Source organism: Coregonus clupeaformis, chromosome 28 (assembly GCF_020615455.1).
Source record: "Coregonus clupeaformis isolate EN_2021a chromosome 28, ASM2061545v1, whole genome shotgun sequence".
In the NCBI taxonomy this organism is placed as follows: Eukaryota; Metazoa; Chordata; class Actinopteri; order Salmoniformes; family Salmonidae; genus Coregonus; species Coregonus clupeaformis.
The window spans coordinates 4764351-4791888 of record NC_059219.1 but is presented as its reverse complement, the minus strand read 5'-3'; the positions used below and the strand labels follow the sequence as shown (position 1 = coordinate 4791888).

Genomic DNA, 27538 nt, shown 5'->3' with positions numbered 1-27538 from the left:
TCTGCTGCATAGGTAATGTCTCTGTGTTACGACTCCCTCTGGCTTCCCAAACACAATGACTAGGCCTACTATCATCTCTGTATATTATGGAGACACAGTACTGTTATTATGTAGAGACACTGCAGTACTAGAGAGCATATCTGATAGAGCAGCAAATGAAGGGGAATGGACATTTGTGGTGTATGTGCATTTTAGCACCTCCTCGGCAGGGTGTGTGTGTGTGTGTGTGTGTGTGTGTGTGTGTGTGTGTGTGTGCCGTGTCACACGGAGCTGATTCTTTGTTCTTTCTAACTGAGCGGATAGTAACTGCCATTGTGCTGTCACTGTGAACTAAGACTAACATTCTACTCACTGACTTCTATTCTAGTGTTTATTGGCTTTGTAAGGCATTTGTCCTCCATAGAATTCTGTGGGGGATGCGGAGAGTTTTAATACATGGACTGATATGGTCGTCATTTACAGCCCTGTCTTTGGTTCAGAGAGAAAGGTTATGTTGACTTTTAGATCGGCAAGGACACTGAGGTTCCTTTCTGAATACATCTAAGGGAGATCTTAATGTTTGACCACACGCACGCGCACACACACACACACACACACACACTGTATTGACCGGCCAGGTCTCCAGAGACAGGTGTGCGTAAGTGTGTGTGTGCTCTGTCAGCGCAAACAGGAGAGTAGGGGCAGTGACAGGGGCAGTGACACTGACAGATACCGGTCAGCACTTTACCTCATAGCCCAGGGACCCACCATGTCTCCTTGTCTGTCCATAGGTTGTCTGTCTGTCTGTCTCTTTATCCTTCTGCTTTTCTTTTTACCCGTCACCATAGTTGGCCTACCTCCGTTTTACTCAGTGTTGGGGAGTAGTTGCACTGCATGTAATTCAACTAGTAATTTAACTACATTTTGCAGTAGCTTGGTTGCCCAATAAAACCTACCAGATTTTGTGCAAAAAGACGACCCCCCAATTTTTTTTTCTCTCCCTGACCACTGGGTTAAGCCGACGCACTCTCTCTGGCTGTCACAGATCTCACTACACTGTTAACATCTGACTCCCGGGTGAGTTGTTCTTGCAGTCATGTTTCTTAACTTTTCTCTCTCCTTTGTATTAAGTAAGCCCATCACCCACTTCCGTAAAAACAGCAAGAGAAAGCAGAGAGAGAAAGACTGAGAGGGAGAAAAAGAGAGAGACTGAGTGCCAGTGTATCTAAGTGTAATTATTTAAATGCAACGGTCATTTTTCTGGGCCTGAACTCTTTCTGACTGAGCATGCTTTGAATAGGGCTATCATCGTTAGGGCTCTCATCGTTAGGGCTATAATCGTTAGCGGGCTATCATCGTTAAGGCCATTCCATCTCTCCCTCTCTCTCTCTCTCTCTCTCAATACAGCTTCATCTTCAAACACTCCAACACCACTCCTATTACCTGACTGTAGACTCTTAACTGTACGACGATCAGTGGGAAAAGATGGAGCTGAAAACGTGTGGGTCAGCCAAGGTTCTGCACTGGTCAGACGTAAAATAAAAACAGCTATAAGAGATTCAAACAGCGTGCAGCTGCATTAAACAGTGGAAGGATTAGATTAGCCTTTCACACAAAATAGAGTAGAATAATCCTCCCACTGTTACATGCCCCCAAATCTCCTGCTATCGTTTTGTACAAAGTAGAGAGGGGAAAAGTAGAGGGAGGAGAGGAGTGACCATGAAACATACAAGTGGAGAGGAGAGGGGAAGAGAGTGATTGGGGAGATGAGAGGAGATGAAGAGAGAGGTTGGGGAGAGGAGAGGATGAGAGTTGTGGGTAGTGTTGTGGAGGCGTTGATGTGGTAGGTATTAGACTTGAGCTCTAGGATTAGTCCATGCAGGAAGTGTTTTTGTCTTCCTCTCTTGACTTCAGCTTTCGACTGTTCCCTCTCTCTCTTTCTCTCTCTCTCTCACTCCATACTTGTAGAGACAAGGAGCTAACCTTTGAGTCGCTATCTAGTCTTAGTTCAGAGAGCTCTTAGGGGCGTTATTGGGCATATTTTGATGATCTGTCTCCTCTCCTGATTGGTGGGTAATGGGGGTGCGGTCGTCAAGGTGACAGGCAAATTTAGTGTCAGTGAGCGATCTGCGTCGTCTCCGCCCTGAACCTTGAGCTGCACCCTCTACCCACCATTCAGGGAAATGGAATGAGATTACTCTTGACCTTGCCTCTGTGTATGTGTGTGTGTGTGTGTGTGTGTGTGTGTGTGTGTGTGTGTGTGTGTGTGTGTGTGTGTGTGTGTGTGTGTGTGCGTGCGTGTGCGTGCGTGCATAGGTGCTCATTAGTCCACCTCTTCTAATTCCATACACTTTACCTCTATCTTCTCTGAGTCATACTCAATGTGACAGTGGCCTTCACTAGAGTGTGGTCACCTTTCTCTGTTTTCCTGTGTGTTTCCCTCATTAAAGCACCACCACGTACACAGCCCATCCAGTCCCCTCCCCCTTGTCAACCCTTTTTCCTTTCCTCTAATCCTCTCTCCTCTGTCCTCTAAGTCAGTAAACAGCTTTTGTTGGTTGAAAACGGTAAAGGGCTAGAGCCTGTCCTCTCTGGCGCGGCGAGCAGAGCAGCGCTGATCCGTCGCCCCTGTGTTAGCGTGGCCGTCTGTCCGCCCATCTGCCTGTCCACTTGTCACCGCGCTGTCGTTAAAATCGCCGGGGTCACAGGGTTAATTGGCACACTGTCATATTGAATTGCGGCGGACACAGAGCAGAGAGAGACAGGGAACAGAGAGAGGGTAGAGATTAGAGCCAACACACTCACACACACAGCACTGATATATCGAACCTATCTGATTCATCCATTGAGCTTAGGAGCAGAGAAGCAGAGAAGCGGGGAGCGGGGCCTCATTGTAAGCAGCTAATCAAGCATTAGTCATTCATTATGTACAAAGCTATGTTCTCAAAGAGTGGGCGGCTGATACACATTCAGAATGGATACAAATCTAATTAGCCCATATTAGACCTTAGGCAGGGGCCTTTGTCTGGCTCTGATAATGACCATGTCCTCTGTTGTTTTTGTAGTGTTCTGGAGTGGTGGAGGTCTTTATAAAGAAGATGTTGTGGAGTGTTCTGGAGTGGTGGAGGTCTTTATAAAGAAGATGTTGTGGAGTGATCTGGAGTGGTGGAGGTCTTTATAAAGAACATGTTGTGGAGTGTTCTGGAGTGGTGGAGGTCTTTATAAAGAACATGTTTTGTAGTGTTCTGAAGTGGTTGAGGTCTCTCTAAAGAATACATTGTGTGGGTAAGGATAGGACAAATAGGACAAATCCTAAAGTGCTCCTTATAAAGGCATGGCAAGCTGCCAGAGAACAGGAGGGATGCTACCTTAGTACAGACACGGGAGGAAGAGAGATGGAGGGGTGAGAGAAGGAGGAGGGAAGGGAAGGACACTGCTACTGCAGTCTGTTCTGGTTGTCAAAGACAACTGTGGCACCTTGACAGGAGGGACATCTTCTGCCCTCCAGTCTCTCTCTCTCGCTCTTTCTCTCTCCCTCTCTCTCTATATATATATATACAGCTGTCAAGGCGACGTGTATGCGGTAGGCGAAGTCAAGAGCAGGACACCGAACTACTGGCAGAACTTTTACTAGATTCAGTGCAACAAAACAAAGTACACTGGCAACCTCAAACAGCGAGGGAAAATAACAAAACCCGCACACAAGGGCAACTGCCGCAAAGACCAAAACAATAACGCACAATATACAATGAGACACAGAGGGTATTAAAGGGAACACAATCAAACATAATGGGAACCAGGTGTACACAATAAAGACTAAACAAGACAAACACCGAAACATCGATCGGCAGCAGCTAGTACTCCGGGGACGACGAACGCCGAAGCCTGCCCGAGCAAGGAGGAGGAGCAGCCTCGGCTGAATCCATGACAACAGCACTGGAAAAAAGTAAGAGACCACTGCAAATGTATCAGTTTCTCTGGTTTTACTATTTATAGGTATGTGTTTGGGTAAAAATAACATTTTTGTTTTATTCTATAAACTACTGAGAACATTTCTCCCAAATAAACATATTTTCATTTAGAGCATTTATTTGCAGAAAATGACCACTGGTTAAAATAACAAAAAAGATGCAGTGTTGTCAGACCTCGAATAATGCAAAGAAAATAAGTTCATGTTCATTTTTAAACAAGACAATACTAATGTTTTAACTTAGGAAGAGTTCAGAAATCAATATTTGGTGGAATAACCCTGATTTTCAATCACTGCTTTCATGCGTCTTGGCATGCTCTCCACCAGTCTTTCACATTGATGTTGGGTGACTTTATGCCACTCCTGGCGCAAAAATTCAAGCAGCTCGGCTTTGTTTGATGGCTAGTGACCATCCACCTTACTCTTGATCACATTCCAGAAGTTTTCAATGGGGTTCAGGTCTGGAGATTGGGCTGGCCATGACAGGGTCTTGATCTGGTGGTCCTCCATCCAAACCTTGATTGACCTGGCTGTGTGGCATGGCGCATTGTCCTGCTGGAAAAACCAACCTTCGGAGTTGGGGAACAATGTCAGAGCAAAAGGAAGCAAGTCTTCTTCCAGGACAACCTTGTACGTGGCTTGATTCATGCGTCCTTCACAAAGACAAATCTGCCCGATTCCAGCCTTGCTGAAGCACCCCCAAATCATCACCGATCCTCCACCAAATTTCACAGTGGGTGCGGGACATTGTGGCTTGTAGGCCTCTCCAGGTCTACGTCTAACCATTAGATGACCTTACTCCAGTCCTCTACGGTCCAATCCTTATGGTCTTTTGCAAACCTCAGCCTGGCTCTTCTTTGCTTCTCATTGATGATGGGCTTTTTTCTAGCTTTGCACGACTTTAGCCCTGCCCCTAGGAGCCTGTTTCAAACCATCCTCGCCGTGCATTTCACTCCAGCTGCCGTTTGCCATTCTTTTTGTAGGTCACTTGATGTCATCCTACGGTTGTTGAGTGACATTTGAATGAGTTGGCGGTCATCCCGGTCAGTAAAGAGTCGTTTTCGCACTCTGCCGGTCTGTAGCTTTGTTGTCCCCAATGTCTGCTGCTTGACCTTGTTCTTATGAACCGCCGTCTTTGAAATTTTAAGGATGGAAGCAACCTGACACTCACTCTATCCCTCTGCCAGTAAAGCCAGAATTGAACCCTTCTTTTCCTCACGCAAAACTTTCCTTTTCAACTCTTTTGGCATGGTCAATAGTTATTTTTTGATTAATATTACTTTTGAGGTACTATTAGCACTGTTTTTGCCATCCAGCTGGTCTTACTGCAAGAGGATAGTGATGACCACAGCAGTGGTTTTTATACTTGTCCTCGTTAAATAAGATTTGGTTCAGGTGATCACCTAATCAGTACCTAATTCAGTAGAATGAGGTGTGCCTGTGTTGGAATTCAACATACACTGGAATGGAATGGCTGTCATACATGTAGAGATGCTGATTTAAGAAAGATTTGCAGTGATCTCTTAATTTTTTCCACAGCTGTATATATGTATATCCATCCCTCTCCCCTCTCTCTCTCAATCTCTCCCCTTCTCTTTCCATCCCTCTTCATCTCGCTCTCCCTCTCTAGCGTTGGGCCAGTAACCAAAAGGTTGCTGGTTCGAATCCCTGAGCCGGCAAGGTGGAAAATCAGCCCTAATGCCTTGAGCAAGGCAGTTAACCCCAAACAACAACTGCTCCCCGGGCGCCGATGACGTCGATTAAGGCAGCCCTCCGCACCTCTCTGATTCAGAGGGGTTGAGTTAAATGTGGAAGACACATTTCGGTTGAATGCATACAGTTGTGCAACTGACTAGGTATCCCCTTTCTCTCTCTCTTTCCATTCCTCTCTCTCTCTCTCTCTTCATGGTTAATTACAGTAATGTAATGGGAGAATTTGACTCCTTTGTGTGTGTATAATTATGGTACATTCTTTCATGTGCTGAGTAGATGAGCCCTGCAGCTCATCTTAGTAATTAAATTAGTCACAAGGAGATACATTGCCCCACTTGTACTAGAACTCATATCTAAAACTCATACCATATACCCAATTACACATACTCATATAAAAAACTAACTCATATCCATGCTCATATCTAAAATTCATAGCCATTCTCATATCAAAAACTCATACCCATACTCATTCTCTAACTCATATCTGAAACTCATAGCCAGACTCATACTCTAACTCAGATCTAAAACTCATACTCTAATTCAGATCTAAAATTCATACTCTAACTCAGATCTAAAGCTCATAGCCAGAATCATATCTAAAACTCATACCAGACTCATACCTAAAACTAATAGCCAGACTCATATCTAAAACTCATAGCCAGACTCATATCTAAAACTCATGGCCAGACACATATCTAAAACCTATAGCCAGACTCATATCTAAAACTCATAGCCAGACTCATATCTAAAACTCATAGCCAGACTCATATCTAAAACTCATAGCCAGATGCATTTTAATAAGGGAAATGAGGGAAATCAGAAAGATTTCTGGCTCCCAGGTGTCTGTTATACAGGTAACGAGCTGAGATTAGGAGCACACTCTTAAAGGGAGTGCTCCTAATCTCAGCTTGTTACCTGTATACAGTGGGGAAAAAAAGTATTTAGTCAAACACCAATTGTGCAAGTTCTCTCACTTAAAAAGATGAGAGAGGCCTGTAATTTTCATCATAGGTACACGTCAACTATAACAGACAAAATTAGAAGAAAAAATCCAGAAAATCACATTGTAGGATTTTTAATGAATTTATTTGCAAATTATGGTGGAAAATAAGTATTTGGTCAATAACAAAAGTTTCTCAATACTTTGTTATATACCCTTTGTTGGCAATGGCACAGGTCAAACGTTTTCTGTAAGTCTTCACAAGGTTTTCACACACTGTTGCTGGTATTTTGGCCCATTCCTCCATGCAGATCTCCTCTAGAGCAGGGATGTTTTGGGGCTGTCGCTGGGCAACACAGACTTTCAACTCCCTCCAAAGATTTTCTATGGGGTTGAGATCTGGAGACTGGCTAGGCCACTCCAGGACTTTGAAATGCTTCTTACGAAGCCACTCCTTCGTTGCCCGGGCGGTGTGTTTGGGATCATTGTCATGCTGAAAGACCCAGCCACGTTTAATCTTCAATGCCCTTGCTGATGGACGGAGGTTTTCACTCAAAATCTCACGATACATGGCCCCATTCATTCTTTCCTTTACACGGATCAGTCGTCCTGGTCCCTTTGCAGAGAAACAGCCCCAAAGCATGATGTTTTAACCCCCATGCTTCACAGTAGGTATGGTGTTCTTTGGATGCAACTCAGCATTCTTTGTCCTCCAAACACGACGAGTTGAGTTCTTACTATTTTGGTTTCATCTGACCATATGACATTCTCCCAATCCTCTTCTGGATCATCCAAATGCACTCTAGCAAACTTCAGATGGGCCTGGACATGTACTGGCTTAAGCAGGGGGACACACTGCAGGATTTGAGTCCCTGGCGGCGTAGTGTGTTACTGATGGTAGGCTTTGTTACTTTGGTCCCAGCTCTCTGCAGGTCATTCACTAGGTCCCCCCCGTGTGGTTCTGGGATTTTTGCTCACCGTTCTTGTGATCATTTTGACCCACGGGGTGAGATCTTGCGTGGAGCACCAGATCGAGGGAGATTATCAGTGGTCTTGTATGTCTTCTATTTCCTAATAATTGCTCCCACAGTTGATTTCTTCAAACCAAGCTGCTTACCTATTGCAGATTCAGTCTTCCCAGCCTGGTGCAGGTCTACAATTTTGTTTCTTGTGTCCTTTGACAGCTCTTTGGTCTTGGCCATAGTGGAGTTTGGAGTGTGACTGTTTGAGGTTGTGGACAGGTGTCTTTTATACTGATAACAACTTCAAACAGGTGCCATTAATACAGGTAACGAGTGGAGGACAGAGGAGCCTCTTAAAGAAGAAGTTACAGGTCTGTGAGAGCCAGAAATCTTGCTTATTTGTAGGTGACCAAATACTCATTTTCCACCATAATTTAGCAAATAAATTCATTAAAAAATCCTACAATGTGATTTTCTGGAATTTTTTTCTCAATTTGTCTGTCATAGTTGACGTGTACCTATGATGACAATTACAGGGGGAACTGGGGGAAAGTGTTGTGGTCAGATGAGACCAAAATCGAGCTCTTTGGCATCAACTCAACTCGCCGTGTTTGGAGGAGGAGGAATGCTGCCTATGACCCCAAGAACACCATCCCCACTGTCAAACATGGAGGTGGAAACATTATGCTTTGGGGGTGTTTTTCTGCTAAGGGGACAGGACAACTTCACCGCATCAAAGGGACGATGGACGGGGCCATGTACTGTCAAATCTTGGCTGAGAACCTCCTTCCCTCAGCCAGGGCATTGAAAATGGGTCGTGGATGGGTATTCCAGCATAACAATGACCCAAAACACACGGCCAAGACAACAAAGGAGTGGCTCAAGAAGAAGCACATTAAGGTCCTGGAGTGGCCTAGCCAGTCTCCAGACCTTAATCCCATAGAAAATCTGTGGAGGGAGCTGAAGGTTCGAGTTGCCAAACGTCAGCCTCGAAACCTTAATGACTTGGAGAAGATCTGCAAAGAGGAGTGGGACAAAATCCCTCCTGAGATGTGTGCAAACCTGGTGGCCAACTACAAGAAACGTCTGACCTCTGTGATTGCCAACAAGGGTTTTGCCACTAAGTACTAAGTAATTTTTGCAGAGGGGTCAAATACTTATTTCCCTCATTAAAATGCAAATCAATTTATAACATTTTTGACATGTGTTTTTCTGGATTTTTTTTGTTGTTATTCCCAGTGCGCAAACGTACAAAATCAGCAGGGGATCAAATACTTTTTTCTCTCACTGTATATCTAAAGTAAGGATATCATAAATTCCACCTTGTATCTACAGGGGGAGTAGGCCTACTATAAACTCGTTGTCATACCTAAAGGAGGTGGGACATTAACTCATTCTTAGTCATATCCAATGGAGGGCTCTAACCACACTGAGCTCATATACTGCTCATACAAACTCATATTCAAACTCATATCCAAAGCAGCTCGACACTGACCCTCAGGGTCGTGCAGTGATGACATCACTCATCAGACAGGAATCTCTCTGTGTGTTGTCATCATGTTGTCAATCTCTCCAGGCCCGTCTGTGAGGGTGTGTCCATGGTTTCAGGGGTTGCCGTGGTTGTAAATCGGCGGGCTGACTCACTGAGCAGAGGGCGGACAGACAGTGGTGGGATTTACTGAAACCCCTGAGACAACTGGAACCCCATTTACTGACAGAGAGGGCATCTGGAGGCCATGCAGGGTGTGTGTGTGTGTGTGTGTGTGTGTGTGTGTGTGTGTGTGTGTGTGTGTGTGTGTGTGTGTGTGTGTGTGTGTGTGTGTGTGTGTGTGTGTGTGTGTGTGTGTGTGTGTGTGTGTGTGTGCGTGTATGGGCGTGTGTGTCTGTATGTGCATGTTAGTTAGTTAGCATGTGTGAGTGCAGGCCAGAGTCCAAAACCACCCAAAACCACCCAAAACCCTGAATAAGCACATTCTAACAGCTCTGGGGTGAGAAAGAGTAAAACACTCTCAGTGCTACGATATAGCTTTATCCCTGCTAGTCTACAGATGGTTTAGAGGCTCTCTGTTGGTTTGTGACTGTGCTACTCTGTCATTAGGCTCGCTCTAAAGAACATTCTGGCACTTCCAAAAGAAACACTCAGGTACTTTGTGTTCCCCCTCGGGAGTCCCTGTGTCTAACGATGGGAATGTAGTGAATGGGAAAAATAGGGTGGATGAGTGAAGGGAAGGTAGAAGGGAAGGTAGAAGGGAAGGTAGAAGGGAAAGGCAGAACATGGAGGTGTCCAATAATGTTTTTAAAGAGGGGGGAAGACAGGTTTGTGCCTGGCATTTTCTGTCATTTTGGACTTTGAAATGAACTGGGTTCTTCCTTTTCAGAAGTTTTCCGCTTTGAAATTTCCTAAACGTATTTACCACGGGGTAATGCATTATAGCCCAGCACTACAGCAAACATAAAATAAGTCATAAATAAACCATAATCATAACATCTAATATCTACTGGATCTTCCATCATGGATAATGTGCAGGCCAGGGGTGGGTGCTCAATGGCTCTCTAGTGCCATCTAGTGGTTATATAGTGTACTGTATCTGGGTTTACCCATTGTAATCAATGACAAGACAATTGCCTCCTGAAAAATGGTTGAATGTTCTCTAAAATGACACATTCTAGGTTGAGGAAGTGTGTTGGTTTTCTGGTTGAAGATGGGTCCTATATGCTCACTGTTTTGCTGCCCGCGAAGACATTCCCTTATTTTCTATTAATTGAATAACTATTGTCCAGCTCCAATCATCACTTTGGATGTGCATAAAACCCCCACCCTTAAGTCCTAATATCTCTCTCTCCCTCTCTCTCTCTCTCTCTCGCTCTCTCTCTCTCTCTCTCTCTCTCTCTCTCTCTCTCTCTCTCTCTCTCTCTCTCTCTCTCTCTCTCTCTCTCTCTCTCTCCAGATATGGAGACATGGTTCCTAAGACCATTGTGGGGAAGATCGTTGGTTCTGTCTGTTCTCTGAGCGGTGTGTTGGTCATCGCCCTGCCTGTGCCCGTCATCGTGTCCAACTTCAGCCGCATTTACCACCAGAGCCAGCGGGCAGACAAGAGACGCGCCCAAAAGGTACCCAACAATGTCCCACCCACACTCACACCCCCGTGACACCATAGCCCTGGGCCATAAAGGTTATAAACCCTGACCTGGAAGGGTCCAACAGAGCTGAATGTGGTTGTGGCATGGTCCTAGGGAAGAAAATCACTCTCGCAGTAAGCCATGTCTGTGTGTGTCTGAGAATGGAATGGAACTCGCAAACATGCTGCTATGCACACATACATACTGTCCACTCACTCCAGCAGAGATGGAAACAGCAGAGAGTGAGTTGTTGGGGTACACACATAAAAGGTATTGGAGACCACATGGAAGATTACCAGGCTTCTGTGTTTGTGTGTGTATACAAACTCAGTGTGTATGTGGGATAGTGTGTGGTTGTGTGTCTGTGTGTGTGCTTCCGTATTGGGTCATACGGGACCACCCCAAACTTCCACATCAATAATTAGAGACGTCTCTATGTGCGAAGGAGTGGGCTACACACGTACACATATCATATTACATGATAATTCATGGTTACTCCCTCACTCTTAAAGACGTCCTCCAGTGATTTTATTACTTTTCCTGTTGAAAAATGATATCCCAAGCATGAATACAGTGAAAGTACACACACTAAAGGGTAAAAAAAAATGTGTTTTGAGCAAAATACTGTTTTCTAGACACAACTGCGTGTCATGACTTACCTGGACCACTTATTGAGATGTGCCTTTTGTTAAGTAAATCAGGTGTTAAATGAGGTGAAAAGGAGACTGGAGTAGGACTTTAAATTAGAACGCTAAATCCACACAGGAGGGAGGGAGAGAGAGAGAGAGAGAGAGAGAGAGAGAGAGAGAGAGAGAGAGAGAGAGAGAGAGAGAGAGAGAGAGAGAGAGAGAGAGAGAGAGAGAGAGAGAGAGAGAGAGACAGAGAGAGAGAGAGAGAAAGAGAAAGAGAAAGAGAAAGACGAGGAAAGGGGGGAAAGAAAAGGAGCGAGAGAGAATGGTGGGAGAGAGGGAAGGAAAGAATGAGAGAGAGAGAGGGGGGGAGAGGGAGAGAAGGAAGATAACTCTAGCCCCTGTTGAGCGTCCAGTAAGTAGCTCCCTCCCAAGAACAACAATCTGTTTTTTACATTTAGGAGGGATGATGACTGAGCTCTGGGGTTTGACTGGAAACATGGATGTTAGACAGAGATAGAGGGATAGCTTGTGTGTGTTACTGAACCTAGCTGTGTGTTCCTCTGGCTGTGCTGGTGCATGTATGTGCCTGTCTGTGCATAGTGGATACCAAGTTCTTTAATTCATCAACATTCACCATTAAAGAGAGTGGCCTTGGATGAATACAGCTGCAATACAAGGTTTACATCTAGCCACTGTCAGACAGGATTTACAGGCCTGGAATGTACATCTATAACTGGGGGACATCTTTATTTTCTTTCACTGCTGTTTCTAGAGGTGGGTAGAGGTGCTATGGTTTTATGTTTTTTACACTCACACTCTCACACATTCACATACACTCGCTCACACACACACACAGACATTCAGTGGCAGGCTAAATGCATGTGTGGTTTTGTTCACAAACAGAAAACCAAGCTTGCTAGAATTGCCGCGAGGAAGAGTGGAGGGACTAACACTTATTTGCTGTATAAACGCAACGAGCTGCTGAGTGACCTCATCGACGAGGTAACCGTGGATACTCCGGGTGGTGTTCTTTTGATTTAAACTTTTGTCACTTTTTAAAAATATTTTGGGGGGGTCTGTGAGATGCCGGGTTAGTGCATGCCGAAACCCAGATTGGGGGATGGGGAGATGGGGGCAAGGGGATACCCCCTTCCCCTCTCTCTCATTCAGAGCTGTTGCGGCTTCCATGGCGTCTCACCTCTAACGTCACTATTCACCCTCGACTCACTACCACCATCTCTCACCCCCACCAAGACTGCATTGGAGCTCTGGTGCCAACTACTGGACCTGGGGGTGGATGGTTGCGGCTCATACTAGCGCCCCTCACCGGTGTCAGTGCACCCAATCCATGAGGCTTGGCCCCAAGGTGGGGGTGAGGGGAAGAGAACGTCCTCCCACCACCCTCGACTGGTGAAACGGGTCTGTCTGCAACCACCCTCATCTCTACTTCTCTGCTCTTGATTTTCTTCTTCTTCATCTTCTTCTTCTACTATTTCATTTCCATGTGTTTATTTTGTTCTCACATGCATTTTGGATTGCCCACGGTTTGGCATGGCTATGGATATGACATCATCAGAACGCGTCATGGATCACCATCACATGGAAGAATTAGATGCATGTCATCAGCCAGCGACCGACGCCACATGCGGGTCGGAGTCAAAGTGACACAGTGAAGCTTACTGGAGGACGGTGTCCCACACAAGTTCCAAGTTCTGAGTTCCAAATTCCACATGTCCGAAGAATAGGATTTTATAGACATGATCCTTGGTCCATTCATCTGAGTCACATTGAATCCGGCCCGGTATGGAAAGGCTACGATGGCTCTCGTGGGTCAAATGAGGCCAACAGAAAACCAGAAAGACAGACACAAACATCAGGACACATAGGCCTACCAGTATACACATCAACTACAGACGTCTTGTGTTGAAATGCTTTTGTAGTTGTTGAAAGGCTGAGTTTGAACCATTGAGTGATTCATCACAAATCATTGGAGGATACTGAGCTTGGAGGGGGAGATCAATGGAGATGGACAGACCCTAACGTTATCATGATGTTCCTGTGCTATAGCAGAAGGTTGCAATAACGTTGTAAGAACATTAGCCCTGTCCCTCTCTGTCTCCTACTCTGGTTGGTTGGTCCCCTATCTACCCCGTGGAGGAACATGTTTTCTAGTCTGTTTAAAGTGTTAACATGCGTCCATCTTTGTTTTTGTGCTCAAAAGGCGTCAAAGGCAGCAGGCCAGGCGCTGGTGTGCAAGGCCAACCCCATGTTCGATACACACCACAATCACCTATTGCACTGCCTGGAGAAGACCACGGTAAGAACAATGCTTTAGAAATGACTGTGGTGGAGAATAGGAGACGTATCCACTGCTGTTATCTGTCTATGTTCATGAAGGAGCAGAAGCCATTAATTAAGAGTATAGTACGGTATCCATATTAGGAAGTCGTCAGATTTCAGGCAAAACTCCTAATATGTATGCCGTAGTCTGCACTTTTGTTTTGGCTCGATCCTTGTCCTCAAAAGTAACATGTGTGGGCTCTCTATCTCTCTCTCTCTCTCTCTTTCTCTCTCCATCCTCCCCTCTCTCTCAGAATCATGAGTTTGTGGATGAGCAAACGTTTGAGACCAGCCTGCTGGAGGTTTCCATGGGGAAGCACCCACCTTGCTCCCCCTCCCTCTCCTCTGGCTCCTCCTCCCAAGGCCTGTCGTGCTGCTCGCGACGCAACAAGAGGAAGAGCTTCAACGTGCCCAACTCCAACATGACTGGAGGGCATAGGAACAGCATCCAGGAGCTTAGCACCATCCACATCAGAGAGAGACCCATCACTAACAGGTACATACATACATGCAGTGTACACACACACAAACAGTGTCTTCTCTATTTTTACAAATGATTTCCCATTTGTTTTACAAGAAGCTAAAATGACTATGTAAGCTGATGATTGCACAAGCTACACATCAGCACCTACAGCGAGTGAGCTCACTGAGACTCTTAGCAATGTTTTACAGTCAGTATCAGAATGGGTAATTAACAATAAAGGGGTCTTAAATACATCTAAAACTCTTGGTTTCTTTTCCAATATATAACTCTTATTATTTATTTATTTAATTTATGTATTTATTTATTTGTATTTAATGTTCTTGTCTATAACTGTTCTGTACTTTGTCATGTATTTGTACGTTTTATGTGGACCCCAAGAAGAGTAGCTGCTGCATGTGCAGTAGCTAATGGGGATCCTAATCAACTAAACTAAACGGTATACAAACACATACACACATTAACGATTAGAAAGAAGGACCGATCGACAACAGGTACACACACACACAAACACACGCACACACACACATATTCATGGACCACATAATATACACACAAATATGCATTCATAGTGGTTTCTATGGCAGCGGGACTCATACACACACACACACACACTGTGCCAGTCTCTTCCCAGTCTCTTCCCATGGTGAATCAGTGTGTTGGTATGCTGGCTATGTCCAACTGTGGCATGGTGTCCGTGTATGTGTGGTCCGACTGGTCTGGTCTGGGAACCCTGGCCATGGAATGGACAGCTGTCTTCTCTCTCTGTGTTACTAAACACTGGACCACTTTTTCTCTGGCTGGCCGTCCTCTCTTTCTCTCTATGCCTGTCTTTTTCACCAATATACTTATTCTTCTTCGTCTTCTACTTCTTCTTCTTCTACTTCTTCTTCTTCTTCTACTTCTATATATCTGACTTATTTTCTCCATCTCTTTCTGTACTTCACTGCCTTCCTCTTTGTCATCCCCTATTTTCTCCATTTTCCACCTTTTCTCTCTCCCCTCTCTCTCTCTCCCCCCTCTCTCTCCCCCATCTCTCTCTCTCTCCCCTCTCTCTCCCCCCTCTCACTCCCCTCTCTCTCTCTCTCTCTCTCCCCTCTCTCTCTCCCCCCTCTCTCTCCCCCCTCTCTCCCCCCTCTCTCTCTATCTCCCCCCTCTCTCTCTCTCTCTCTCCCCCTCTCTCTCCCTCTCCCCCCCTCTCACTCCCCTCTCTCTCTCTCTCTCTTCCCCTCTCTCTCTCCCCCCTCTCTCTCTATCTCCAGTCGCTCCAGTCTGAATGCTAAGTTCGAAGAGACGGTGCCTCTGAACTGCAAGCAGCCCTACATCACGGCGGCCGTCATCACACTGCCCACGCCGCCCAACACCACGCCCGAGGACGACGGCTCCGCCTCCTCCCCAGACTACTCCCAGGCCAACATCGTCAGGGTGTCTGCTCTCTAGGCCCCTCGCCCCCACCACCACCACCACCATCACCATGGCAACCCTAAGACGGAGAGAGTGAGAGAGAGAGAGATAGAGAAGAGAGACCCTTCCCTGCTCCAATCAGAGAACGGTGTTTGCAGGGGGGGAAAGGGGTAAGGGGGAGGTGTAGTAGTTGGGGGTACAGTTTAGACAAACTAAGGCTGCAGGACCCTTTTTGTTTTCCTACACGTAGCTACTACAAGTCTGCTCTTGTGGTGAAATAACGTTGCAGTGTAAAGCTGCAACACAAAGCTCCGCCTTGGATTCTTTGGTGGGGGAGAGACTGCGATGCCGTGGCGACTGAGTTAGCGTCTAGCAACGGACACACCAATGGAGAGCTTTTAGCCAACTGGATAACTAACTAACTGCAGCTACTCCTTCAAAACACTCTTTAATGGAAAACTTACCATTACTATTTTTTCAATATTGTGTGTCTTTAAATGTGATGTCTTAAAACTGAAATGGGGGGTGAAATTTGTTTGGGTTTTTATTGTTTGTTAAGGCCGTGAGTTTGACTAGAGGAGATGTATAATTGCCAAGTTCTGAAATGTGTGATGTAGGAGAGAAAAGAAAAATACATTTCAAATATTTTGACAAAAAGGAGAGCAAGGGGGTGTGTGCACTGTGTGTGCATGTTTGTGTGTGTACATATTTTCCTACCTTATCAGGACCAGAATTTCCTGAAAAGTCACCAGAATGTCCTGACAAGGTAGGAAAACAAGAAAATGTTTGAAAAGTCAGGACTGAATTAGTTCAAATCCAATTTTAGGCTTATGGGTTAGGTTTATGGTTTGGGGTTAGGGTTAAGTTTAAGGTTAAGTTTAGGGTTAGGAGTTAAGGTTTACGGTTAGAAGTTTGGGGTTAAGTTTAGGGTTAAGGTCAGGTTAAGGGCAGAGTATGTGAGTGGAGCGGAGCTGGAGAGGAGCGAGGAGCAGAGAGTGCCCAATTTGACTAGAGCGCGGAGCTAGATTCCCAAAGGCTGGCGTCCTTCTCGCCCACTCCAATTTCGCTCCAGTAGCGCTTACTTCACGAGCTCAGGGCATGCCCGGCCCAGCATGCATGTTTAGTCTACTTGTGTGCTGCTATAGCCCCTTGCTTTAGCTACTGTCATGGAGTTCGCTAAATATTTTCATAAAGAAACTGATAAAACACACAGGTGCAAAATCAAGCTGACTTACAAAGATGACGACCAAGAGCAAGCGAGGGAGTGCGGTGATGTAGTGTCCACAACTAAGGAATCATTGTGGAATCTGAAAAGACACATATCCCGAAAGCATGATGGTGTACTTACTACCAGCACATGCTAAAAGGAAGGAACGAGGTGGGTAGATAACTAAGTGTGTCATTGTAGCAAAGTATTTATACACAAAAAAATCTGATCTCTTAAAAGTGTCCTTCATTTTTGTTCTATCATCTATACAATAGGCCATAATTGATTTTGTCCCAATAGGCCTGTCATATTCCAACTTTCAAGGAGCTTTCTGTTTTCATTGGGTTATTTAGCCAAAAAACCTTTAGCCCTACCTATAAAAAAAATAACTCTGCATCAGTGGTGTAAAGCACTTAAGTCGTTTTTTGGGGTATCTGCACTTTACTTTACTATTACATTTTTTGTCAACTTTTACTTTTACTTCACTACATTCCTAAAGAAAATAATGTACCTTTTACTCCATACATTTTCCCTGACACCCAAAAGTACTCGTTACATTTTGAATGCTTAGCAGGACAGAAAAATGGTCCAATTCACACACTTATCAAGAGAACATCCCTGGTCATCCCTACTGCCTCTGATCTGGAGGACTCACTAAACACAAATGCTTCGTTTGTAAATTATGTCTGAATGTTGGAGTGTGCCCCTGGCTATCCTTACATTTAAAAAACAAGAAAAGTATGCCATCTGGTTTACTTAATATAAGGAATTTTAAACGATTTATACTTTTACTTTTGATACTTAAGTATATTTTAGCAATTACATTAACTTTTGATACTTAAGTATATTTTAAACCAAATACTTTTAGACATTTACTCAAGTAGTATTTTACTGGGTGACTTTCATTTTTACTTCAGTCATTTTCTATGAAGGTATCTTTACTTTTACTTAAGTATGACAATTGGGTACTTTTCCCACCACTGCTCTGCATCCCTGCCCAGCCTGGCAAGACTGGCCAAACGGGTGTTTAGCATCCCCAGTTGCTCTGCAAGCACCGAGAGGATATTCTCCGCTTCTGGCCTGCTATCCAGGCACCATCGAATGAGCCTGATGCCACATATACTCTGGCTAAACTGGTGTTTCTAAAAAAAAAAAAAAAAATGAATTCAAAGGCACTAATAAGCCTAATAAGGCATGTTTCGTTTAATTTGTATTTATTTCTAAGTAAGTCACAGCCTATATGCGCAATTTATAGACTATAATGATTTAATACAATTAAATGTTGTTTAAATGCTGAGCGCTTAATGTCCCTGACTCCCTACCAGCCTAGTGTGTCGCACTCGCAAATGCTTCACAATGTATTTCTTTGTAGGCTATAGCCTTGAAATAATAGAAATAATATAGCCTGAGTAATTCATTTCCGTTCCTTCTTAGGCTCCCTGTCTGGCTTCTGACCTATTTAGAGTGTTTATATCAGTGTGACCGGCATCGAGACCAAATAATAAGTGTCTCGGTCTTGTCTTGGTGTCGGATACGTTTGTACTAGGGTCTTGACCAGCGGAGTAAAAATAAATCATAATTATCAGCTTCCATTCAGTCAGCGCATAAAACCGCTTCGCCGGGCCAAATTTATATAGCCTTTATATCTATTGTAGACATGTTTGCAGTGGCGAACCTATAGGCCTTCAGTATGTGACAGGTTCGTGATTCTGAAAGGACTGCAACCGTAATACCAGCGCACTCATGTAGGAGAGTGCACTTTTGTAAAACACAAAGGGCCGGTGGTGTAGTGGAGGCTATACGCAGGTATAAGCCATATACCGACTTTTCTTAATTGGGCATTGCGTATACTCACTTCTTAATACCTACTGATGCGTATCAAAGTAGTGTAGTGGAGGTATACGACTTATCAATTATGTAGTACAATAGAGAAATCATGCACAAAGTAGCCTACTCAATCGCAAAGCACTTGAAATATATTAAAATGCGCACAGAACACATAGCCTAGTTTCAGCGGAATATTATCTGCAGGCAAGTGTGCAGTTCTCAACTGGTTTTGGCATGGAGCGCTCACAGAATAATGACATCGGTAGCCGGTAGGGTAGGAAAGACATTTAAACCCTCAACCATTAAATGCTAACTAAGGCAACAATGGGTATGCAAATCAGGTATTGAAAATGTTAGTAAGCTATTTGTGATGCGCAATATTTGCAATCATTATTGTCATAATGTGCTGCTCACATCAGGGGCGTAGACATAGATGGGCCTGGATGGACAGAGGACCAACCACTGGGGAGCCAGGCCCTGACATTCCCACCCAATCAGATTGATGTGGTTTAAGCATTGTTGTGGACTTAGACCATCACATTTTTGTATTTTTTCTATTAAAAAAAGGTGTGATTTTGAGAGTGAAAATCTGAAAAATCTATAGAAAAACTCATTAAAAAAACATAGGATAACATAGGATTTTTCACACAGGGTGCCTTTCCTTCGCTGGGTGGGTCGTTTGGGAACTTTTAGGCAAAATTTGAGTATACCCACTTCTCCATGCACCCCTACACCACTTCATAGGGCCAATGGAAAGACAGCAGTCACACACAGCATGATGATAAAGGATAAGCAGTCCATAAACTCTGACATAATAAGCCAGTAGATCTCAATCATAAAAATACAAAAACACAACCATTAAGCATTTCCCAATCAAAATGTACAACTATTACTTCCCATTGCAAAAAACATTTCACGTTTAGCACACAAAGTAACCGGTGACCTAAAGTTTAACATGGAACTGACAGCGTTTTAACTACTTTTCAGATATGAAACAAACAGACAATCATAATATCAGTCAAAAATATCTATGCTACAAAAGCAACTTCATAAGAGGTTTTTAAAATAGTTTCTATTTGACTCAATGTTCCATGAGGTACACTAAGGCATTGTTGGCAGAATAGATGGATGCAGTTCAATGCATGATTAATAAAATTCACCAAAACATTTCTTGGTAATCTAAAAAATATTGCTATCAGGTTGTAAATCACAGTTGGCCTGGTAGATTGTTTGCTCCCTCAATTCGGGATGCACTGTTTCAGTTTCAAAGAAACAATAAACTGGACAAAAACGGATGAATGTAACTAAGTCTGGGAATGTCAATACAATCAATCTAGCAAGGGCAATGATCACAAGTCAGTCATAACGTGGCTAATAGGCTAGCGTATCTATTTATGTAGCAAGTTAAAAACACAGAGCCTAACGTTAGCTAGATAGCTAGCTAGCCAGCTAGCTAGGTGCTAGGAGGATGTCATGCCATTGGAGGAGTGGGTGAGTTACTTTTTCCCCTCATATCGTTTTTCGATGGCTATACACAGCTAGAGATGCAGGTGTCATTTGGTCAGCTAGCAAGAACTTGAACGACTGTTATCCAATTAGCATATCTCTTGCGTTCGCAAATTCACTCTGGCTATCTACTCCAAATTAAGAGCACTCTTTTCTGAGTGTGCTCGCTATTGCGCAGTGTCCTGTTGGCCTTCAAGAAGGCCGAAGTTTCCATAAGTTTTGGAAAAATGGTCCCACCCATTAAGTCAAAATGCGATTAGTTAATTCCACTGTCACTCCAAAATGTTGCCCTACTACAGTTGAATGGCAGATGCCTTTATCTAGCTTCTGATGGCCTAGCCAATGGCTGACTTAGCAAGCTAGATTTATCTCCCCAGAGACCAGCAAAGGAAATCCTGATTGGCTTGGGCCTCCCGAGTGGCGCAGCGGTCTAAGACAGAGGCATAACTACAGACCCGGGTTCGATTCCAGGCTGTCACAACCAGCCGTGATCGGGAGTCCCATAGGGCAGCGCACAATTGGCCCAGTGTCGTCCGGGTTAGGGGAGGGTTTGGCCAGGGGGCTTTACTTGGCTCATTGTGCTCTAGCGACTCCTTGTGGCGGGCTGGGCGCCTGCAGGCTGACCTCGGTCGTCAGTTGAATGGTGTTTCCTCCGACACATTGGTGCGGCTGGCTTCCGGTTTAAGCGGGCGGGTGTTAAGAAGCGCAGTTTGGCGGGTCATGTTTCGGAGGACGCATGACTCAACCTTCGCCGCCCGTTGCAGCGATGAGACATATTCGAAATTGGGGAGAAAAAGGAGTTAAAAATACTGATTGGATATTTTTTCTCTCTTCAGTGTTAACACTTTCCTTTCCAACAAAATCTAAAGAGATTAAATCAGAACATCATTGAAAATAATATATTATTACAATCATTATTTTATAAACCCTTAGCCCTTTTCTGAAGGTGTAGGAGGCCCATTGTTCCCCACTGTGTTTGGGTTAGTAATATTGGTAGAGTGGCTCTAATTTCGGTCAGCATGCATTTCTTCACTATTTTGAATGTCTAAAGAATCCATATGTTGTTCTGAAATATGAACACAGAAATACTGGACATTTTAAACTCTTGTTATTGTGGTGATTTGACAAAATTGCAATCATGGTCTTGAATTGGACTCTCATTTTTCTGGTCTCGGTCTTGACTAGATCTCGGACCCCTTGTCCCCATCCCGGTCTCGGTCTTGACTCGGTCTCACCCCCCTTCCAGTCTTGGTCTTGAATCGGTCTCGCTTTAGGTGGTCTCGAACACAACACTGGTTTATATGCTGTTTAATATGACATGTAGCCTATTTGAAATGATGAGCGCTTCTTACAATCACCTTTTCATGATTATTATACAACTTTTCATTCAAATCATACGGTTTGGTTTCAATACTTCAAAACCAAATGGTAGGTCCAGATAGTCACAAAAATGTATGAGTGTTGGTTAAATTGTTATTTTAATGAATGGAGCGAATTTGGAACAGCAGTTTTTCTTCCTGTGAGCGAGGAGCAGTTTTTAGGGGAGTGGTTGCGCACCGCTCCATGAGCAATGAGTGGGATTTCCGACTGCTCAACTCCGCTCACATACTCTGGTTAAGGGTTAGGTTTAGGGTTTTGGGGAAATAGAATTTTGAATTGCCATATATTTTTACTCCCCAAAAAGTCCTGGAAAGTGTGTGTGGGTGTGAGTGTACATGTTTTCCTACCTTATCAGGACCCCAATGTCCTAATAACTCACCAGAATGGCCTGACAAGGTAGGGAAACAATAACATTTTTGAAAAGTCAGGACTTATTTCATGTGCTGAATTTTCTAAAATGCTATTTTAGGCTTAAGGGTTAGGTTTAGGGTTAGGGTTACAATTAGGGTTAGGTTTAGGGTTCAGGTTAGGGTAAGTTTAAGAGGATTTATGTTTGTGCTGGTATCAAACCTTGGGTTGCATGGGCCTATTGCAACTTTCTGCTCTGTCTGTATATTGCAAGTCAGTGTTAAGGTTAGAGTTAAGGGTTAAGGGTTAGGGTTAGGTTCAGGGTTAGGGGTTAGGGAAAATAGGATTTTGAATGGGAATCAATTGTTTGGTCCCCACAAGCAGAGTAAGACAAATAGGGAGGGCTACTGTGTGTGTGTGTGTGTGTGTGTGTGTGTGTGTGTGTGTGTGTGTGTGTGTGTGTGTGTGTGTGTGTGTGTGTGTGTGTGTGTGTGTGTGTGTGTGTGTGTGTGTGTGTGTGTGTGTGTGTGTGCGTGCGTGCGTGCGTGTGCATCACTCCATTGCTCTCACCTGTATGTGTATGTGTGAAGTTAGCATTAAGGGTTGAGTCCTCAGTGTGTGTGCTGTATATATTGGTGATCTAGCATATCACACTCACCCTTCCTCTCAGAGCTGACTTACTTATGTACCTACTTGTATGAAAGAGATGATTATTCCTCTCTTGTTCAGAATCACACACACACACATCCTGTCCATCATGTCCTCTCTAACTGAATGGCCATTGTGAATACTGAATACCTTTGCTGCCATTTTGAAAGTCTCCTCCTCTCTCCACCAGAGTTGACTACTTGATTTGTCCTGGTTTATCGTTCAAAGCAGCACCCACATGATGCCTGACCTTGAAATGGTTTTATTGTTTCTTTTATTGAGGGTTTATTGAGTTTTTTATAGCTACATCAATGAGTTTATCCAAACTCCAATGTTGTGTTTTGTCTTGTTTTATGCAGCGTGGACATGCTAAAGCAGATTGACTGAGGGGAATAGAAGAGGTCTTATATGAACACACACAGATATTTGAGTCCATTCCATTTTGATACAAAGATGATTTTCTTCTGAATATGGGGATAAAACTGTGATTATACTTTTATTTTGAAGGTCTCTGTTCATTTGAAGTGCATGTTGGTTTGCTACAGACAGTATGAAGTTTGTTTTTATCCTGATTTGTACCACACAAGCCTCCATACTTTACCACCAAATGGGGGAAATTGAAATGTATGGAAAATGAAATTCAAAGTGTAAAGAAAGCTCCTGTACCAGTCTACCAAACATGATTGACTGAAAGTGTTTTTTGAGATGATGGGGTTTGATGCTCTATGATAATTATATCTTGTCTTGACTGATAGGGCTCAGCTATCATCGTAGCTAGAACACTCTCAGCACTTGGCGGGGACGGAATCCTGTAACCATTCCAAATCAGTACAACGAAATCAATGCAAATGCATTGAATGACACTTTAAAATCCAGCGAGCTGAATTAGCGATATCCTATTTCTCGGCTGTGAGATCTCGGGAGGTTTTATCGAGAACTTGTCGTTTCCGATGACAATGGATATTTTTATTTCCGCTTTTAAGTTTAAGATGACTGACGTCGGCGGACTGAACGTGGCTCTTGGGGCTGCTGAAGCGAATGCCACACCCCCTAATCCAACCCCCGCCCCTTTCCCACCGCCCCACCCCCAAACCTGTTCACTCCACCGTCATTGCTTGACTATGATGTGACATATGCAACAATTGTTTTGTTTGTTGGTAAAGATATGCTTTGTATCAGAGGGAGAGGGAATGGGAGGTGGGCAATAGAGAAACACAAATACATATTTTTTAAAATATCAAATGATGTTGATACAATTATGATAACTGTCTTTTTTTTGTTCATGTGAAAAGAAAAAAATAATTACAACTGTTGCTAGTGCAAATGTGCTGTAAATTGTTATTTGGTGTAGTAAAAATCATCACAGTTTAGTCGTTTAAAAAAAATAATTTCCTCAGAAGGTTCTAGTTTCTTATTTTAGTTAGCCTTCTGCTCCACCGCATTTTAAGAACCGGCTTAATATTTTTGTAAAGGGATTCCTTGAGAAAATGCATGCATTTGCTGGAGAACTTTGGGTTTAGTGTTGCACAAGGACAGGCGTCATCTCTGTCTACGTCCCAAATGGCACACTATTCCCTATATAGTCCACTACTTTTGACCAGGGCACATAAGGCTCTCGTCAAAACTAGTGCACCATATAGGGAGTAGGGTTCCATTTGGGACACAGCCTCTGTCTTTCCGTTTCCATGGCTAAGTGAAAAACTTTTAGGGGTGAAGGAGAGTACTTAGGTCTTGTACATGAGATTATGTAAATTGGGGAAATTAAAAGGATGATTATATGATGATTACTTTTGATCTGTTACAGCTTGTGTTGACAAAAATACTGTATATGAATTATTGAAAAGATATTAAAAAAATACAATTCCATTGTTTAGTCCGTTGCAGTGTCTATGAGCAAATAGAATAAATCATTGTCCTATTAAAATACTTCTATAAGACTGGTTGTATTCTTTTGACATTTAGATGTTTTCAAAGTCAATGTACAGTCTGTTTTGCAGCACCAATATAATGTACTGTATTGCTTCTTATACGCTATGTTGTATACCCTCATATACCCACTGTAAGTACTTCTGCACCAAAGAACACATGTTGCTGTTGATACACTATGTACAGTGCCCTCAGAAACTATTCACACCCCTTGACTTTTTCCACATTTTGTTGTGTTACAAGCTGAATTCAAAATGGACTAGTTGCCGGAGAGGAAGGAAACCGCTCAGCGATTTCACAATGAGGCCAATGGTGACTTTAAAACAGTTACAGAGTTTAATGGCTGCAGGAGAAAACTGAAGATGGATCAACAACATTGTAGTTACTCCACAATACTAACCTAATTGACAGAGTGAAAAGAAGGAAGCCTGTACAGAATAAAATAAAATATTCCTAAACATGCATCCTGTTTGCAACAAGGCACTAAAGTAATACTGCAAAAACTGTTGCAAAGTAATTAACTTTTTGTCCTGAATACAAAGTATTTTGTTTGGGGCAAATCCAATACAACACAATACAGAGTACTACTCTCCATATTTTCAAGCATAGTGGTGGCTGCATCAGGTTATGGGTATGCTTGTAATCGTTAAGGACTCGGGAGTTTTTCAAGATAAAAAAGAAACAAAATGGAGCTAAGCACAGGCAAAATCCTAGAGGAAAGCCTGGTTCAGTCTGCTTTCCACCAGACACTGGGAGATTAATGCACCTTTCAGCAGGACAATTACCTAAAACAAAAGGCCAAATCTACACTGGAGTTGCTTACCAAGAAGACAATGAATGTTCCTGAGTTGCCGAGTTACAATTTTGACTTAAATCTGTTTGAAAATCTGTGGCAAGACCTGAAAATGATTGTCTAGCAATGATCAACACCAATTTGACAGAGCTTGAATCATTTTGAAAAGAATAATGGCAAATGGCACAGTCCAATGTTGCACAATTGACATTACAGGGTATTTTCTGTAGATCGTTGACAAAATATAATCCATTTTAATCCCACTTTGTAACACAACAAAATGTGGAACAAGACAAGGGGTGTTAATACTTTCTGAAGGCACTGTATAATGATAGTCCTTTAGATGTGAGTGGGGACATGATGGGGTGAGGGGGTTCAGTCTTGTCCAATCTCAGCCATACAATATGGAGCAAGAGAGTCTATCTCCCAGGGTCATTTCTCGCTGCACTGTAAATGTATTAGCATATTTCTCATAAGGGAGTTGGCCTGTGTGTGTGTGTGTCTGTCTGTCTTCGCCTGTGTGTGTGTGTGTGTGTGTGTGTGTATGTGCACATCTGTGTGTGTGCGCGCACATTTGTCTATCTGTATTAGCATATTTCTCATCAGGGAGCTAGTAATTGAGACGTTTTAGGAGGATGTGTGGTCCCTCAGCTTCCCAGGGTGCATTGCAGATGACATGCATCAGGGGGAAACTGAAGCGGGACTTACCCAAGTAGCATGCCAGCACACAGACTATTTCTGCTCCCGCTATTTTTACACAGGGGTCAGAAGCTAATGGTTTTATTTCTGCCGCTGGCTCCTTTTACTGTACACCGAGAGAGAAAGGGAGGAGAGGGAGAGTATGTGTTTGTATCCCTCTGTCCCTGTGTCTACTGTGGATGTGTCCAAAAGCAGTGACCCGCTTGTCTCCAAAGAGACTTGTGGGATTGAGACAGTCCTTTCTCCATGACTTCTCTACTGTTATTCAAAACTAAATCCAGAGAGCAAAATATCATAGATCTGTTTCAATTAGACAGAGACTAAGAACAGAGGGAAAGGGATCTGGGCCTGATATCTATGTGCTAGACAAGAGGAATGAAGAGGCTTACTGTCTGTACACCACACTGTTTCTCTCTCACACACACACACACACACACAGACGTATCCCACTAGGATGAATAAGTGAACAGACGTAGGAGGCAGACAGGGCAGAGACAGCGACCAGCAAGAAAACAATATGTCTTTTGTAACCCACTGTGACAGAGGCGCTGCACGCCTTTTCCTCTTTCATAAATCATATCCTTCACATTGTCAAGCAGCGAACAGAGCGAGGGAAGGAGGGAGGAGAAGGAGGGAGGGAGAGAGAGAGACAGCAGGGTTTTAACTGTAGGCTCATCCATCCATCCTCCTCTTCTTCGAAATAGGCATTTTTTCCCCTCCATCAAAAATGTCTAAGTTAAAGTTGTTACTCAATATTGGGTCACACTTCCATAATCCTACGCTGGCCACCTTGCCTGTATCTATAACCTCTGAGACCTTGGTCCCATCCCATCCCAAACCAACCCATAACCACTTCCATACACACTTTCTGGTTCATCCTTACTGATCTGAAATGAATGAAACTGTCAGAATGCTGCCAACATGGAGGGCTAGGTGGAGCAGTGGCTATATTGCTGATACCTTTCTTCTCCTACCTACTGCTTTTAGTTCATCAGGTAGGAGTCAATGAGGGCCTAAAGTTAGGGACATAGGGGTTAGTTTGGGATCGGGCCTTTGCTTCTCCAATGAAGGTACATCTATGTCCCCGAGGAAGGTTGGGACCAAAGTTCCCTCCGTCTCTGTGTCCGTCCAGTAGCATTTACGTGTGACACCTCTGGAGTATCCTTGCTGAATGCCATGGATGACCAGTGTCCTTTGATGAGGGGCTTCAAGGGGACACACAGCAAGAGGACACACAGATAGAGGGCAAACACTAAATATACTCACCCGTGCCCCTAAAGGAGCTTATGGTTATTTTCTAACATTCATAAGGTGATGAAAGCTGCAGTTTACAGACTGCCCTTCTAGCTATAAATACAGTACTATGGATTCTCAATGGAAAGCAGGCACAGGGGGTTGGTGGCACCTTAATTGGGGAGGATGGGCTCATGGTAATGGCTGGAGCAGAATTTGTGGAATGGCATCAAACACATGGTTTCTATGTGTTTGATGCCATTCCATTTGCTCCATTCCAGCCATTATTATGAGCTGTCCTCCCCTCAGCAGCCTCCACTGAAAGCAGGGGATGTTATTTCAGAATGAAAGACCATACTCTCCCACATATCATTCTCATAGTTCTCCCAGAATTAATTATGTTCACTTCAAATGTATGATACCTGCTGTG

The 27538-nt window shown here is 43.7% G+C and overlaps 1 protein-coding gene across 2 annotated transcripts in view; it reads left to right on the top strand.

The window, feature by feature from the left end:
• The window catches only part of LOC121542539 (potassium voltage-gated channel subfamily D member 2-like), a 155598-nt gene extending 139853 nt beyond the window's left edge, over positions 1-15745 (top strand). Inside the window, exons 3-7 of one of the 2 annotated variants that reach the window (XM_045208513.1) lie at positions 10513-10675; positions 12220-12318; positions 13538-13633; positions 13911-14152; positions 15400-15745. In XM_045208513.1, the coding sequence (XP_045064448.1) occupies positions 10513-10675; positions 12220-12318; positions 13538-13633; positions 13911-14152; positions 15400-15577 (778 nt within the window). In that variant the 3' untranslated portion in view covers positions 15578-15745. The remainder of the gene's footprint in view (positions 1-10512; positions 10676-12219; positions 12319-13537; positions 13634-13910; positions 14153-15399) is intronic. The other variant, XM_041851929.2, reaches the window with a different exon arrangement.
• Positions 15746-27538: the final 11793 nt, after the last annotated feature.